The 17,099-nt window shown below is 35.7% G+C and overlaps 5 protein-coding genes and 1 long non-coding RNA gene across 6 annotated transcripts in view; 1 reads left to right on the top strand and 5 right to left on the bottom strand.

Moving 5' to 3' along the window:
* Positions 1-6: 6 nt before the first annotated feature.
* Positions 7-1,079, bottom strand: LOC105314790 (integrin beta-6-like). Its single transcript, XM_011409161.2, has 5 exons — positions 928-1,079; positions 745-845; positions 592-678; positions 279-339; positions 7-189 (listed from the first exon to the last, which is right to left on the bottom strand). The coding sequence occupies exons 1-5, from the start codon at positions 980-982 to the stop codon at positions 41-43; spliced, it is 453 nt and encodes a 150-aa protein (XP_011407463.2). The 5' UTR covers positions 983-1,079; the 3' UTR covers positions 7-40.
* Positions 1,080-1,255: 176 nt separating this feature from the next.
* On the bottom strand, positions 1,256-4,097 carry LOC109587589 (probable serine/threonine-protein kinase DDB_G0271682). The gene is made up of 5 exons (XM_020003816.1): positions 3,968-4,097; positions 3,730-3,893; positions 3,499-3,684; positions 2,944-3,094; positions 1,256-2,615 (listed from the first exon to the last, which is right to left on the bottom strand). The coding sequence occupies exons 1-5, from the start codon at positions 4,080-4,082 to the stop codon at positions 1,426-1,428; spliced, it is 1,806 nt and encodes a 601-aa protein (XP_019859375.1). The 5' UTR covers positions 4,083-4,097; the 3' UTR covers positions 1,256-1,425.
* A 568-nt stretch (positions 4,098-4,665) lies between these two features.
* LOC105314789 (TNF receptor-associated factor 4-like) lies at positions 4,666-6,175 on the bottom strand. Its single transcript, XM_011409160.2, has one exon. The coding sequence runs from the start codon at positions 6,137-6,139 to the stop codon at positions 4,880-4,882; it is 1,260 nt and encodes a 419-aa protein (XP_011407462.1). The 5' UTR covers positions 6,140-6,175; the 3' UTR covers positions 4,666-4,879.
* LOC105314787 (uncharacterized) lies at positions 6,172-8,953 on the top strand. The gene is made up of 4 exons (XM_011409158.2): positions 6,172-6,323; positions 7,699-7,946; positions 8,447-8,582; positions 8,648-8,953. Exons 1-4 carry the CDS (start codon positions 6,212-6,214, stop codon positions 8,836-8,838), a joined length of 687 nt encoding a protein of 228 aa, XP_011407460.2. The 5' UTR covers positions 6,172-6,211; the 3' UTR covers positions 8,839-8,953.
* Positions 8,954-11,293: 2,340 nt separating this feature from the next.
* LOC105314788 (uncharacterized protein F23F12.8-like) lies at positions 11,294-12,399 on the bottom strand. The gene has a single exon (XM_011409159.2). The coding sequence runs from the start codon at positions 12,362-12,364 to the stop codon at positions 11,366-11,368; it is 999 nt and encodes a 332-aa protein (XP_011407461.1). The 5' UTR covers positions 12,365-12,399; the 3' UTR covers positions 11,294-11,365.
* Positions 12,400-13,664: 1,265 nt separating this feature from the next.
* The window catches only part of LOC109587590 (uncharacterized), a 3,733-nt gene continuing 298 nt past the window's right edge, over positions 13,665-17,099 (bottom strand). The window contains exons 2-3 of the long non-coding RNA XR_002187695.1: positions 14,411-14,554; positions 13,665-13,864 (exon numbers count right to left, since the gene is read on the bottom strand). This is a non-coding gene — a long non-coding RNA (uncharacterized LOC109587590). The remainder of the gene's footprint in view (positions 13,865-14,410; positions 14,555-17,099) is intronic.

Genomic DNA, 17,099 nt, shown 5'->3' with positions numbered 1-17,099 from the left:
AGAGAAACAGAGTTAATATGAATTGAATGCTATCAAATCATTAACTGCAAAATTTACTAATATCTTGAGAGATTCTCCTTATGTTTTCTAAATCGTCTTCAAGAGAACTCGAAGAATCAAGCAAAAAGTAAAAATCAATGGGGAAGTTCAGGACTGGCCGAACTGACACTCTTAATGATTGAGTTTCACCTTTTGGAGAAACAGAAGGAGAGGAGGAACAAAATAAATACATAGTAAGTATGTACATGTACATGTACATTTATCAACAATTTAATTACCAGCTCTTAAATATACTTTGGCACTGCTTATTGATATCTGATTGTCTGAATTCAATCCATTCTAAATCATTAAAAAATAATTAAAATCACTTGTATTTGTCAAGGCGGATTCACAATATGATGCTTGGCCAATGTACCGTCAATTTTTAATCAAAAGCGTGGGCAATTTGACCTTTTCACGTATGCTTTACACTAGAGTTGAACCAGATTCAACTTTTGCGTTAACGTAATTTCAGGACTAGCGTAGTATTGTAAATCCGCCTCAATTAGTATGTACTGTTAATATGAGTGAATATTATTATTATTATTATACTTCTTCCAGTGTGGTAGAACTCTGTATATCCTCAACCACGTTACAATATGAAGTGAGGATACCACGGATTTCACATCTTGGTCTCATCTGAGAGAGAGAGCAAAAAATACGTGACATTATTGATCATTATTGCATGATAATGTCAGTCAGTACTTTTGTAGGAAAGAAGTTTCTATCAGCACACCAGGCGCAGTTAGGTATGGCATAACACTCATTGCAAGTAGTGGCACTGCTGCACGGTGACTGAGCCTTAACTGTGTGAATGAGAGAGGGAGAGAAAATAAGGGACAGGATTGTACTGATATTAATGAGGAATTCTTTAGTTTTGAAGCTTACTCTTGGAGGCTAGCCAGAGCACCAGCAGTAGGCCCGAGTAGAAAGTTCTTCTCATTAGGTATCGCTATTTAAACTTCACAGAGAGGACTAAGACTGGAAATGAAGAATGAATTATCACTGATCAGAAAAGCAGCAGCTGCTGATTCCGTGATTCGTGCTGAATAGTTTTCAATAATGATTAAATTAATTTGCATTAATTAAAAATTGCAGATTACGTGGGCGGGTAAAATACCATAATAACATACTCTAATATCTATGCATAATAATAATAATAATACTGAATTCTATCAGAAGCATGCATGACTCAATTTTAAAGCTGGGACATTGCTGGTTTCAAGTTATAAATTGTAAATTAAAATATAAAAAAGATAATGATTATCATATAACACATGTGGAGCAAAATTAGTTCTGAATTTAAAGGAAAGATCATAGCTAAACTACCTAAAGCTTAACCAAGAATAGATAGCAGTAATCTTAAAAGGCAATAAAGTTAATGCATTAAACATTTATCTGTTTCAATGACTCTACTACTTGAGCCATAGTAGGACGAGCTCTAGGATCAGCATTAAGTCCTCTTTGTATGAGAGACTTCATATCAGACCAGGAGACACTACCAGATTGTCGTGTTCTCTCTGCAAGCGTTATTTCAGGTGGACAACATAAATTCATTTCCATAAGGAGAACAGAGTAACTGTAGACATCCATTGCTGGACTGTGTAGCTCAGGATCACGAGCTTCTGGTGCAGCATATGCAGCATTGCCTGGCATAACAGTACCAGTACTAGTGCCTTGTTGCAATTTAGCTGTACCATAATCTGCTACTTTGGCTTCATAACCAGCAGGTCCAGTGCAAGGCTTTAATAATATGTTAGGACTGCTGACATCTCTGTGAATAATAGGCTGAGGCTTAAACAGGTGAAGGTAGTTGAGGCCTAAAGCTACATCTTGAGCAATACTCAGAATCTGTTGATTGGTTAATCGTTTTCTGCAAAGCTCATGATTAAGACTAGTGCTCATCAGCTCAGTCAAAATGAGAGGACTACCAACTTTAGTTGCACCAATAAACTGGACCAGGTTAGGATGACGTACTTGTGATGCTATACTCATTTCCCTGGAGAAGAGAGCTAAATTATAATCCGAAATGATGATTTTATGAAGTGACTTGACAGCTACTCTTAAACCTCTAAAGATACCAACTGTAACGACAGCATAAGATCCACTTCCTAATTTCTCCTTTGTCAAAGTCACTTCGTCTTTATTAATAACCCAGTGATCATCAGTAAGTGCTTGTTTGTACCTACGAACTGCCTCTTGAGACTGACGTAGCTCCCTATCCTTCTGTCGTAGGTCCCTAACTTTCTCCTGTAGCACCACTTGATGCTCCCTATCCTTCTCTTGTAGCCGATGACGATATCGTCTTATTTTTCGATCTTTCTCTGCTTCTTCTTTTTCCTTTTGCTCCATTTCGCGACTGAAAATTACTGTTTCTCTCTCAAGACTTTTCATAAGAGCTTGTATCGTTTGCTCAATATCAATTATATTTCTTTTTCTTAATTTTTGGTACTCCTCCAACCATATTCTTCTTCCTGTCTGCAGTCGCCGCTGATACTTCTTCTTGTATTCTTCATTATTCATAAAATTGGTACCTAATGTATCACCTACTGTCCAATCTCCTTTACTGTTGAGAACTAATGATAAGTTATAAAAGAAAAAGTACTTACATAGTGAAATAATTCAAGCAATATTAACACTAGATTTAATATTAGGTAGCTAAGTCAAAAGTATAGGAAATACACAGCAAAAATTGGATGGTCACAAATATCAATCAATTAAGCTATGTCATGTGGTATAGGATATACACAATGTACATGCAAGAAAAAGGTTATTAATACAAATAACAGAAGTATGGACATGTTGGTATGCTCCATTTGTTACACAATAAATATACTATACTTATTATAATGATACAAGAAACAAAGTCTTAAATAATTGTATGCTCCATAGTCATGCACTGACCTATTTCAGTTAGCATAGCAATATTAGGATTAGTGACAGATCTATTATCAACAGCTCCTCCAACAGTTATTATCCAGACACAACGAGGACTTACAAGGAACACTGAGAGAGAATGGATAAATCTCTTACTAACAGAGTGAGGTACATCCAACTGTTAATAGAAATAAAGTAATAAATAATGTGCTCTATCCTCATGATCATTCATTGGTGAGGAATCAATATTGCCAATTGCCGGTTCAATGCAAAAATTGCCAATATAAAATTCACTATTTTTGTTTCAATCTGAGCATGCTCAATGGAACGTAGCAAAAAATTGACATTAATTTGCAAGTTAACTTTCTATAGGCAAATTGGCCAAATATTACTCTCACCAATAAATTATCTTGTACAGTATCTCACTGTACATACCATCATTTTGGTAAATACTTTAATAATTTTTGGTGATTGGTGGGTTTTAATTTGAAGCCATGTGTCAATGAGCATGTGACTGTATAATTCATCAAAATTGAAATTAATTTTGGCAAATTTTTCTAAATTATCCCTCACTGGTAATACCTTTATCCAGGAATGCCGAGTGACGTTAAAGATCCAACAATCATCTAATGTATCATCATTTTTATTTGACCCACCACTTATCACTAGCATAGGCCAGTCTAATTCAGTTATAATAGCACCTGCATGAAGGTATCTACCCACTGGCCATTGGTCTATTGCTTCAGGTTTCTTTATACACTGCCAGAGCTAATAAATAAAATAACCACTGAGTGTTCAATACATTCAACATACTGCAGTGCTGATTGATATCTCTAATATATAAATATTGTTAGTAGTATCATCATCATTTACTAGTCCACCAAAGAGAACAGCTCTATTGTTGTCAATCTTTTCAATGATAAAGGCACTAACTGGTGGTATATGCTGGCCAATGATTGAAGGATTAGTCCATATTCCTAAAAATATTATTAACATAAATAATTTTTGGATTATTTAGGCAAAATAATTTCAAAATACAATAAAATCTTACTTGATGATAGATTATACATTGAGTGTTCATTAGTACGCCAGTTTCCATTAGGTCTCTTGACATATTTATAATGAGGTAGTTGTACAGCTGGTTTAGCTCCCCTTCCTCCTATCATTAGTAAATGGTGTACTCCATCATGTTCAAATGATATCATTCCACCATAACCTCTCCTCATAACTGGTCTAGTTGCATCAGTTGGTTCTAATTCTCTCCATTGAAGACGAACAGTGTCCAGTTGTGAAATACTGTTGTGATAGCAGTTGTCATGACCACAATTTCCCCCGAAATAATACAATTGATCATTTATTGCAGTACAGCAGTATGCTCTCACTCCTAATGGAGGAGTACCAGTAGTACCTCTAGTGATCCATTGGCCAGTAGAAGGAGTAAAGAGCTGTATATTACTAGTGATCCTTCTCTTCTCTACACTGTGATGTACTCGAGGTGAGCCACCCTGAAGACCAGCCCACACATACAGTGAATCACCTACTGATACAGTGCGGTGATCAGCTCTCCCATTCAGTTGATCTATAGCAATGACTGACAGTACAAGATCACTTAGAATAGGACTTACTTTTAGACGCCATAGCCATTATAAGGGCCCTGCCAAAACTCTGCAAAAAGCAAATTTAAGCAATTGCAATGCAAACAAGAGCACGTGACGCCCTGCCTTTCTCACTGTCTGCCTCTACTAATTAAATCTTAAGCTGGAAAGAACCAAATGATAACAATTGTCACAAAAATTAACAACAACTTAATGATAAAGTGCATGTATTTGAGAGACATGATTCCACTAGGCTACATAATAATAATGATAATAATAGATTGATTATTTTTAAAAATAATAAATTTAAAGCAAGCATCATACAAAATTACTACTAATACACTACTAATGGAGGGGGAGATGTGGTATCATTGAGTTGCAGTGATTACTCTAATGAACATAGCTCCATTGGAAACAAAATCACTATCACTCCCAAGCAAGGACGAGGTAGGAATAAATTTAGGGTAGCCAAAACCGACATTACGAGGCTCGGTAGGTTTCTTAAAATAATGGAGTCTAGGGTCCGGTCTTATGTCTTTCATAATGTTGTGACCTCCTCTGGTATTAACTAGAAATAGACAGACTCTCATTTGAAAGGGCCAAGGGAGAATGTCGTCAAAAGGGCCTCTCATTACAACGAGGTAAAGGGAAAGGAAGCCTTGATTATTGTCACCGGCTGGATATATGCAAAGACTAAGTTTATAGCCGCCCTCACCAGTGAAGAATGGAGGGCTGTATGTAGGTAAGATATGAGAGCTATTTGGCGATGATGATGATGATATTATCTTGTCTCTAATACCTTCAATTCTCCATGTGAACTGAGGGCTTGAGGGATAGCTAGTTGATTGGAGGGAGGCTATAGCTTCGCCTTGTTCCTTGACTTTTTCTCGCAGTTCCTTAATCTCGTCTGACTGTTCCAGAACCAGTAGCGATAATTTCGAGATGCGTTCCAAAGCGCACGTCTTTATATGATTGGAGAGTTCTTCGCGAGGGACCCCGCCCTTACAGCTAAACCGCTCAAGGGGACAGGCAACAGGTTGACGAGGACAATCCAACTCACAATGAGTCTTAACGTCATTCCTTGGAATGGAAGTTTGAGGGCAACCGTTTGGACACGGTACGGGCTTTCGTGGACATTCCTTATAATGCTCATCCAATTTATCACACGAACATGTACTATTACAATACTGACATGTAACGGGTCGGTGAGGACACACCTCCAAGTGATTAGTCATCAGCGAAACTTGAGTGGGCGTCGCACAATATGGACACTCCCTAATCGAGTGTGGGCATAGTTTGAGGTGACTTAGTTTATCGGCTAAATCCCCCGTCCAGCGACACCCCTTTGATTTGTGAGGACACGATATCTTGAGTCGTCGTATTTGCATTCGAGCGGCATTATCTTGAAAGACCCCGCCCCCAGCGTCCACTGGAATTCGGTCAATGGGACAGACTGGGTTTGAGGTGGCTTTGACGGCTTTTATACACTCCAGACAGAACCTGTGACCGCAGGAAGTCTGGAAGGGATCCCTCATGATGTGTAGGCATATAGGACAGCGTAGGTCTTCCGGTGGCTCCTCGAGAAATAGAGAATCCTCATCGACATTGTCCTCCTCGTCGGACGCCATGTTTTTCTCGTGTACGGAATCGTATACGGAGTGACACACCTCCTCCGTATACTTGGTTTGTAAAATTCAAAAATGGATGGAGCTTCTTGGAAAAAGAAACACCAAAACCTCCTCAATAAGACTATCAAGGAGCTCGAGGAGTCGACACTAGTAGCCCAGCGGGCAGCTGAAGAGAATGCTGAAGGTAAATGATGATCAATTTACTTTTATCGAGTTTAATGTAGTTGTAATTGTAACCGAGGCTATTTTGACTTTTGGTTGTATCATTATGGTTGTATTTAGAGGTGTAAACTTAGTTGCAGGGTTTCCCACTGGATATTGGTATAGTGTCCAGCTTCTTTTCAGCAAATTTTTATAAGCAGTTCTAAAATTGGGAAACAGGTTCGGAAAAACAATGGGTTATATATAGCAAAGCATTGGGTTGTTTTTAAATTTGGGTTGTTTTTAAAATGCTCATAACTCCAAAATTATTTGTCGGAAACAGCTCAAAGTTTCTGCATAGCATAAGAATATCAATATGCATCGGAAAATATAATAAAAATTGGGGGTGATTTCGGAACCATTTTTTGGAAAAATCCATGGGCTATAGCCTTGGGTATTTTTCAGAATTTTGGCATTTTATTAAAATGGTCGTAACTTGAAAAATTGAAGTTGAAATTAGCTCAAACTTTCTACACAGCATAAGTACATCAATATGCATCAGAAAATGTAATAAAAATGGAGGGTGATTTTGGAGCCATTTTTCGGAAAAAACCATGGGCTATAGCCTTGGGTATTTTTTAAAATTTGGCCTGTTTTTAAAAATGGCCGTAACTCGAAAATTTCTTATAGGAATCAACTCAAACTTTCTACACAGCATAAGGACATCATCATGTATTAGAAAATGTAATAAAAATGGGGGGTGATTTTGAAGCATTTTTTTTTAAACCATGTATTGTAGTACATGTACATGATCACTGGTCGAATTTTGCCAAAAAATGAAAAAGAGAGAAATCTCCATTTTATAATATTTTCTGATGCATATACATGTTCTTATGTTGTGTAAAAAGTTTGAGCTGATTCCAATCAAAACTGGATTTAAAAAAATTTTTTTAATTCGCTCTAAAAATTGTCCCAGATTTTGGAACTAATGGGTTTTTTTGCTTGCCACAAATTTTGTGACATTTCCTTAAAATGGTCATAACTTGAAAATTTGAAGTCAGATTCAACTCAAACTTTCTACACAGCACAAGTACATCAATATGTATCAGAAAATGTAATTAAATTTGGGGAGATTTTGGAGCAATTTTTCAGAAAAACCATGGGCTATTGGCTCATTTTAAAATGTTTATAAGTTAAAAAATATTTGACAAAAATAGCTCAAATTTTTACATAGCATAAGGTCATCGTCAATATGTACATATACATGTACATGTACATATACATGTACATGTACTTATACATGTACATGTACATGTACATTGGAATTCATACTTACAGTCGTAGTCACAATTACATGTATTTTTCTATTATTATCATTATTTATTTATTTATTATTATTATTATATTATTTTTATTAGCTAGTCAGAAGTTAATTTCAGAGCTTAGATCTCAGCTCCAACGAAGTCAAGAGAAAATAAAAACTTTAGAAGATAAACTCAAAGCACAAGCTTCCCCCAGTATTGTGAGCGTAGGCAGTGTTGATGAACCAGATAAGAGAAAAGAAGGAGCATATGTGGCTACCTCACTACCAATTTCACTGTCATCTGATGAAAATGGCGGATCTGATAACGAGAACATGTTATCTTCAGTTAGGAAGAGGAGACAAGTAAGAAATAAATTTTAAATTTAATAAATTTTTGTGGTCATCAAGTTTTTTTGGTAATAGCCTTTTTATGGATTTTATTCTGCACATTAGAAAGTTGCTTCATTGCAAATGCATGTGCAGTATATTGGTTATGTACATGTACATGTACCGTATAGCGGGTATATTTAGTCTGGAAAAATGTTCGTTCTAAGCAGGATTAGAAATTTTCGTTCGTTTTATTTTCATTCTGAGCAGCCATTTTGCACACGTGGCATTGAGGAAACACCCTTTTTGTTTGGAAAATGTTTGTTCCACAAGGAATGAAAATGAAAAGAACGAAATTAAACTCAGACGGAATATACCCGCTATATGGTATGTGATGTTAATTTTGTAGGTATGTACATACATGTACATGTACATCCAAATTAAAATTCTATTAAAGCAACCCCGATACTAAAGAATGACCAGTTTTATTTTGTAATTGAATGATTCTCATATTATTTTGATTTTTGTTACATTAGGTTCAGAAGGATATGCCAAAGAGGAATCAAGAATATGAATTTTTTGAGTCAATAACTTGTCTCAGTGTGGAGTGCACTGAATCAAACGACCTATCAACCACTTACCTCTGCAGTCTTGATGATGGGGCATTAATGGGTAAACCCCTCTAATTAATTATTATTAGAATTATTAGAATTATTATCTCCCCCTCCCTCACACAGGTCATGAGTTTAAGATCACACTAAGTCGTGATAACTGGGAATACACCTACACTCCTATTAATCCGTCAAAGAGCATCGATGAAGGGAATCAACTGAAAAACTCGTTTTTCTTTCCAGACTACATGCTGCCTAGATTCCTAGTGAAACTCCTCAATGCCACTTATCAACTACAAGAAGGGGAACAGTACTAACTCTTCTCTCTCTCTCCCTCTCTCCTTTTCTCTTTATCATTATTATGAACAGTATATATCATTACATGTAGTTGTTAAAAACTTTCTATTTGATATTGTTGAAGTATTATAGTCATGAAGGGAAACCACGGACTGTGTACATTGTAGATAATGCATATGCTGCAGATTCATGTTTTTTTGCTGATAAATATGACTTATGTGTAATTCATAAATCTACAGTATAATAGCAAATTAATAGTTATTTTTAATACATTCTTTTGTAAGATTCTTCCGACAATGAAGATGAATTCTTTGGAGTCAGTTCCTCATTCAGCAAAGCAATTACTTCAGGTTGAAAGTCACCCTGAATATTGTCGGCAACTTTTTGCATTAAGGCAACACCTTTAATTTCTTTTTTTGTTCCTGACGTCAATTTCTTTGCTTCGGCTACTTGATTTTTAGCTGACTCAAAAGATTCATCACACTCCTTATCAATTTGAATTTTTCTTTCCCAGGGATCATCAGACGATGATTCAGCACCTTTCACAGGTGGTATGGCTTCAGTATTTCCTGTTGTTATTGCTTGCATTCTTGCATGCTTATGAATCTGATCTATTGCTTTAGTTGCTTCTTGATTATAATACATTGAATCAGCTGGTAATATGCTTATCAAATGCTGCAGCCCATCAAGGCTTTTATGCTCTTGAAGTCGAGTGACAATTAATGTCGTATGCAATGCTGTCCTTACCTCTACAACTTTGTTTTTTACTTTTTCTTGTTCTTTTATTGCATTTGTTATCAATTTCACTGCTTTCTTCATAGTATGAAGTTTCTTGCTGGCTTCATACTTCTTTATGTCGTCTAAGTCTGAAACTACATCTTCAAATATTTCGTCATTTGTTTCTTCTCTGCTCTCTTGTGTCAGCAACTTACTCTTCACTATATTTGTGGCAGTCAAATTGTCTGCATATTCTTCTTTCTTCTTCCATTCACTTAATAATTGCTGAAAGTAGCAAGAAATCCTCACATGATGCTGCAAGTCATGCTGTTTCTGGAGTTTTTGTTCCTTGAGTTCCTCTCCCAGTCTTCCCTGCTGTTTCGTAATACTACACTTAATAGTGTTTATGTCTATTTCTGCTTTGAGTTTCCTAAGTTCAGATTGTTTTTCTGAATTTGATACATATTTTGCTTGCCGACCCTCAACTTTTAGTTCTTCAAAAAATTCAGTTAGATCTTGCACACTATGAACTGATGATGTGGCCATGCTAGTGCTGATCTGCAGTAAATTTTGATATTCACATATAGATCTATATACTAACTTCGAGCATCAAAATCTTCCTTCAGGTTTTGCAAAACAATCACGTGATAATTGGTCCTGAACCACGTCACGTGATACTACACGAGTAACGTATAACTGGTACGCAGCAGTTGATTAAAAATTATAGTCTATTTGTAATTTGCATCAGAGCTTACATTTGACATCTTAATGTGGTCCGCCTTTGGTAGATCTAGCAAGCCAAAAACCAATAGGGACTCTCAAAGGTCCCAAAGAGACAAAGAGTATGAGCATAGGTATGATGAGCCTGGGTATGGTGTCGGCGGAGTTCAGGATGGTGGTGGTGGCGGCTCTCGCAATCGAGGCCGGCCGCTAAGAGAAAATCCAGTCCTAAACACCAAAAGAGGGGATCAGAAAGACTATTGCTACTACAAAGACGAAGGATATAGCAAATACAGTGAACAAGGCTATTATAACAAATCACCCGTCTCTGAGGAAAAAATACAACGGCGGCCTCCACGGCGGCAGCCGCAGCAGCAGGAATTTGATCCTGACGCTGAAATGGAACGGGCTATGAAAGAAATGGAAGCTAAGTACAAAGCTGATTTAGCTAAAATGCAAGCAGAAAAAGATGAATTTCTGAGGAAGGTATCGGAAGATTCAGAAACAGAGCTCAAAAAGAGTAGAGAAGATTCGGCGCGGAGATTAGGCTTAATTAAAAATCAACATGAGCAAGAGGTGAGAGAGAAAGAATTGATTGAAAAGCAAAAAGCAGAAGAATTTCAGGTCTGGAAGCAAAAAAGCAAGTTGGCTACAGAAGAAATTGAAGCAATGGAAAAGTCCCAAAAGGAATTACTGTCGTGGAAAAGACATGAAATAGAAGAAGAAGATAGAAGACTACAATCTGAGCTAGAAGAGAAATTAGAAGATCAGGCTATACTTAACGCAATGAATTATGATGACAAAAAGATTCAAATGTATATGGAAATGGAAGAGAATAGGAAGAAAGCCGAGGAAGATGTGAAATCGTATAGAAAAGCTGCACGAGAGAAGACACATGAGGATGTATTGAAAATAAAGAAAGATTTTCAAGATAGTTTATACAGAAAATAATAGCGGACCTACTGTATAATTAAACAATAATAAATTATTGTTACAGTAATTATTGTTAAATTAGTATATTATTACAATGCAAAACTCAACAGCTTAATTAATAATGTTAATAGCAGATAAACAATGCAAAATCATATCAATGGTCAAAATTGGTCATTGTTAGTTGATTGCTTTATTTTCATCAGCAGCAACTGCCATGATACTCTTTGTTTCTTTGTCATCACTCTCTGCTTCCTCCTTTTCTTCCTTTTTACCATCAGGGTCTGATTCAATTGCAGTTGTGTTAAAGCTAGCCATTGATTCTGGAGCTGCAGATTCATAAACAGATGAATCTAGCATCTTGACACCCATCATTTGTAACATTGCTGGATCTACCTTGGCACCACTAGTGAGTATTTGGAATATAAGCTCATTCCTGCTTTTTTCTGCACTTTCAACAGCTTTCATTCTATCTTTCTCCATTTCACTGATTGTTTTTGCTTTTATCTGTGTTACTTCTAATGCTGTTTTTGCTTTTATCTGTGTTACTTCTACTGCTGTCTGATGCTGCTTATCTGCAATATGCTTTTTTGTTGCTGCCACAGTGTTGGTGCGATGGTCTTCTATTGCTTTGGTATTTATCAGCTCTTTTTCCTGCCTTTCTTCTTCCGATTTCAATTGCTTTTCTTGCATTTCACTATCAGCTATACGCTGCAATCGATTCTGCTCACTCTCTTCTTTTAACTTTATTTCTTCTATTTCTTTTTGAGTTTCTAATTCATTCTCCTTGATTATGCGCTCAGTTTCTATCCTTTTCATTTCTATAATTTTCTTACTTTCTTCCTCTGCTAGCCTTACTTCAGTTTTCATCTTTTCTATTTCCTGATCAGCTCTCAACTGCAACTCTTTTAACTTTTCTGCTGATTCAATTTCGAGTCGCTTCCGTTCCCTCTCATTTTGAGCCTTTTCCCTCTCCAACTCCATTTCTTTTCTATGTCTTTCCATTTGAGCTTGTAATTCATCCCTCCTCTGCTGAATGTTTGCCTCATTAATCCTCCGCTGCTCTTCATATTCTTTTGCCTGACAATCATTACATTTATCTATCCAGCTTGTTTTTTGAAACCATCCATTTCTGCCAGATACATGGCCACCACAATTATTGCATCTTACTTCAGGCATGGCTGCACAATAGCTAGTAGCATGGCCAGGCAATCTGTATCATTATCGCAAATATAGTCTGAGCACTGCGTGGGCGGGAACTTTTTAATAGTGCATGATAATATAGAAGGATGATGAAGTCAGTATTGCATGCATGATTGAATTATAGCAGGAGAAATGTTACAGATTAAATAGGCTGTCTATGTTGCATGACTATGATATAAAGACTCAGAAATGAGCATCCCAGATCTCTAAAGGTGGGCATCTACTATGCAACATTGTTACTTGCAACTTGTGGTCAAACCTTTGATGTGGTTGGGCAACATGTTGCATGAAGTAGAGAGAGTCTCAACTTCATGCAACATGTTGCACAACCACATCAAAGGTACTGGCAACAAAGTTGCATAGTGCATGGATGCCCACCTTAAATATCATCACATGCAGCACAATAATTATGGCATAATTATATATTGTCTGACATTACAAATAAATTTAACAGTCCCTCATTAAAGGCATGCAAAGGTCATTTAAAAATGCAATAAATAATTGTCCTTTGGATCAGGCATATAATTTATTTGCATCAGGATTCATGCATATGTAGCTACTATACAATGAATAAATCATAATAGCCCCTCAGTTGCTTATAAAAACTTTCTGTGAAGGTTTCCACAGGAAACCAAGCCCCAGTTGCTCAAGAAGTTGTTTGCCACTTTTGTGTAGTTAACTAGAATAGACTACATGTCTGTAGGCATTCCCCTACTTTGGCCAGCACTGTGTGCACCTGCAATAACTTAAAACATTCCCTGTTCCATTGCCAATCAACATAATAATGTATTAATATTTGGGCTCTGACCATTTATTATTACACTTTGGTTACTTATAAAAACTCTCTGTGAAGTTTACACCTGTTGGACATATGACCCAGCCCTAGTGAATTCCCAGCAGAGTTGTTTGTCACTCTCTCTGTGGTTAAAAGTACATGTCTCATACTGGTACCAAGAAAATGGCTGCACTAAGACAATGGCTGAGCTCTCTCACTCGGACTCTTTCCCACTCTATATCTTTTTTATTAGTATAATTATATCACTATAGTACTGTATGTGAACATGCACACAGTAGTTTAATAAAAAGACTTATTCATAATCATAATGGAAAAGAGGAAGATGCCCCCATTTGCCCAAAAGGCTACTCTCAGTTGTGAATGTATAAGTCAACAATTAGAAATGAATTTGATTAGGAACTTTGAAAACCCGACATTTTCTTGAGCATGCATACTCAATGACAGATGGCTGCCAATAAAAACACACAATGACAAAATTGCTAAATTTTATAGAATAAATTAAATATCTAAAATATTAATCTATTGTGTCCAGAGTTTTCCTATTTCTTTATTATTGATAGTACTGAGGAGACTTGATGTTTTGTCCCAGAGTTGTTTATGTATTGCATCAATTGAATTAGAAGCATCTACATCAAACCAACTACAATCTCTTATAGTTTCTCATAGACTCTAGCAACCTCCTATTAAGAATTAATTAAGGAAGTATTACAATATTCCATTGAAGCTGGAGGTGAATTTATTTCAACTCTAGCATAAAGCAAGCTTTAAAAGGTAAATTATAATTACCCACAGTTATACTTTTTCCAATCAAAGGTAGATTATTAAGAAATTACTAAAGTTACAAATAATTATGCTTCAAAATAATATTATAGTCAAAACTATACGCTCCTATAGTAGTAAATGTAACAAAAATTTGACGTCATGAATTTTAATGATCCATTGGCTCAAAAATTTGATTGAACTACATGCAAATCCAAATTTTAGGCAAAAACTGATCAAATGGAATATTTTGGCAAATTGCTAAGTTTTTGGTGATAGGCAGGTATTAGTTTAGCATGAAAATGTACATACAATTAAGCATATGAATAAAGATTCAAAATGACAGGTTTTAATTTGGTAAAAAGCTATCAGCTAGATTTGTCACCACAAAATTACTAGCAACACGGTACATATATGCATCTACATGTATATCCCTGCTATGAAGAAATACTTTATCATTGACTGACCTCTTGGAATGACTTCTTCTCGTATCTCTCTTCTCCATATCCTGATCTCTTGAGTCCCTCCTCTGATGAGAGATGAAAGTAGAATATAACATCAGGACAGGGCAAACCTCTATCAGGACCTTTACACCAATCAACTGATGCTACCTATCAACATAATGAATGATGATTTTGGACTTAATTATTATTTTTGACTGTGTTCATATCCCTTATACAATAAAAGGAGCAATTTAACATGTATGTACATGTACATGTACACGAACACATATAATACTAGAAACAATGTAAAACATTAAAGGGTTTAGCCTTGTAGATTACTAGCTGTAAAAAAGCAGAATCTCTACCTTATGTTGCTGCTAGAAAACTCCTGACTTGTTTTTTACTTTAAACCTTGCTACACTGACTTTAAAGACAAACAAACTCTACTCATCTTAGTGGGCTTTGCCCAAATAAGTATACTGGAGTATGAAGAATGTGACTTCAAGTAAATATGCGCTCATGCAACAGCTTGTAATAAGACAACTGAGTAGTCTCTTTAGAATAAATACCCAAGGCTATAGCCCATAAATGGCTCAAAATCACGCCAAACTTTTATTACATTTTCTGATACATATTGATGTCCTTAAGCTGTGTAGAAAGTTTAAGGTGATTCTGACTTAATTTTTTAAAGTTATGGCCCAAAATTCTGAAAAATACCCAAAGCTATATAGCCCATGATATTTCTGAACAATGGCTCCAAAATTGCCCCAAATTTTTTTTACATTTTCTGATACATATTGATGTCCTTATGCTGTGTAGAAAGTTTGAGCTGATTCAGACTTCAATTTTTAGAGTTACGACCCAAAATTCTGAAAAATACCCAAAGCTATATATATAGTCCATGGTTTTTCCAAAAAATGGCTCTGAAATCACCCCAAATTTTTATTACATTTTCTGATACATATTGATGTCCATATGCTGTGCAAAAAGTTTGAGTTGATTCCAGTAAAAAATTTTCAAGTTATGGCCATTTTTAAAAACAGGCCAAATTTTGAAAAATATTCAAGGCTATAGCCCATGGTTTTTTTTTCAAAAAATGGCTCCAAAATCACCTTACATTTTCTGATACACATTGATATACTTATGCTGTGTAGAAAGTTTGAGTTGATTCCAACTTCAAATTCTAAAGTTACGGCCATTTTAAGAATATGCCAAAATTCTAAAAAATACCCAAGACTATATATAGCCCATGGTTTTTTCAAAAAATGACTCAAAAAATTACCCTAAATTTTAATTACATTTTACGATACATATTGATGTACTTATGCTGTGTAGAAAGTTTGAGTTGATTCCGACATCAAATTTTAAAGTTACAGCCATTTTAAGAAAATGCCGAAATCCTGAAAAATACCCAAGACTATAGCCCATGGTTTTTTTCAAAAAATGGCTCAAAAATTACCCCAATTTTTTATTACAATTTACGATACATATTGATGTACTTATGCTGTGTAGAAAGTTTGAGTTGATTCTGACTTAAAATTCTAATTAATTCAAATATTAATTATAATTAATATTTGAAGATTTGGCGGCATGGATGGGGCAAGACTACACGGTAATTAGTAGTATAATTAATTTTTAATCACAGCAAAGTAAAAGTTACAACTATACCAGCCAGGGGCGTATCTAAGTTCTGAGAGTTGGGTGGGCACAGAGAAAAAATATGCGGCGCGCGAAGCGCGCCGCGAAATTATTTTAGAGCTAATTAATATTCATGATGGGCGTGGTCAATTAAATACTACGATTATTACTTTAATTAAGCTAAGATGTGCACTTCAGTGCTTATATTTTCTTCATTAGTAGTAGTACTGGCCTTGGGAAGACATTCAAACAGACTCAGCAGAGTTTCTTAGCCATTTTCAACTCGATTACTTTAATAATTAATGTGAATAGTCTAATAACTGATTGGTTAGTAGTAGTTATTATTTAAAAAATGGCAGCCCAATTGCCCAAATGGAGCTATGGAAGCCTCTACCATGTCATCATTATATTTACACTGGCTAAAACTATTAGCTATACTAGTCTTGTCTCATTGCTATCATAATAAAGTGAGCAATATTTTTAAAAGGACTAAAGTATACAAAAGAAAAAAATTTTTTGGTCTGCTGAGTTGGTCGGGCACAGGCCCACCCATAGATATAGAGTAAATGAAAGGGATTGGAAACGGGTGCGTGGGCGTAGCCCAACCTCCATTCATTTGTATTGTTACTAAGCAAACTGAGGCGGGTTGGGATTTTGTCACCATTTTCATGCTACTTTTCCTTCTTTTAGGAGCAATATCTGGCGAAAGACTGTTCTCATGTTAGTGAAACTTATGCATCAAGAAGCCTAATGTTTCCTCTCAACACTACTGTTATCTATTGTACCAAAAACTTTATAATTTTAATGATACGGCACATTTTCCATCTAAAAATACCATTTATGTCATTATTCTCCCTTTTCTCAAAACATGCTAAAGTAAAACTGGAAACCATTATAATCATATGAAAGACATTACACTTTTCAAAGTAATTATACAGGTTAGAGTTAGAATCTATGAAGTATGAGTTTGTTACAAGAGCTAAAGTGTACCAAAAATAGTTGATTTTGTTGTACCTATAACTGATTGCAACATAGCTTTACAGAGACAAAAAACTTGCTATAGGTAGCTCTAAAA

The sequence above is a fragment of the Amphimedon queenslandica genome, unplaced genomic scaffold (genome assembly GCF_000090795.2).
Source record: "Amphimedon queenslandica unplaced genomic scaffold, v1.1 AMPQUscaffold_12517, whole genome shotgun sequence".
In the NCBI taxonomy this organism is placed as follows: Eukaryota; Metazoa; Porifera; class Demospongiae; order Haplosclerida; family Niphatidae; genus Amphimedon; species Amphimedon queenslandica.
Note: the sequence above shows the minus strand (reverse complement) of the source record. Positions and strands in the feature narration are given on the sequence as shown.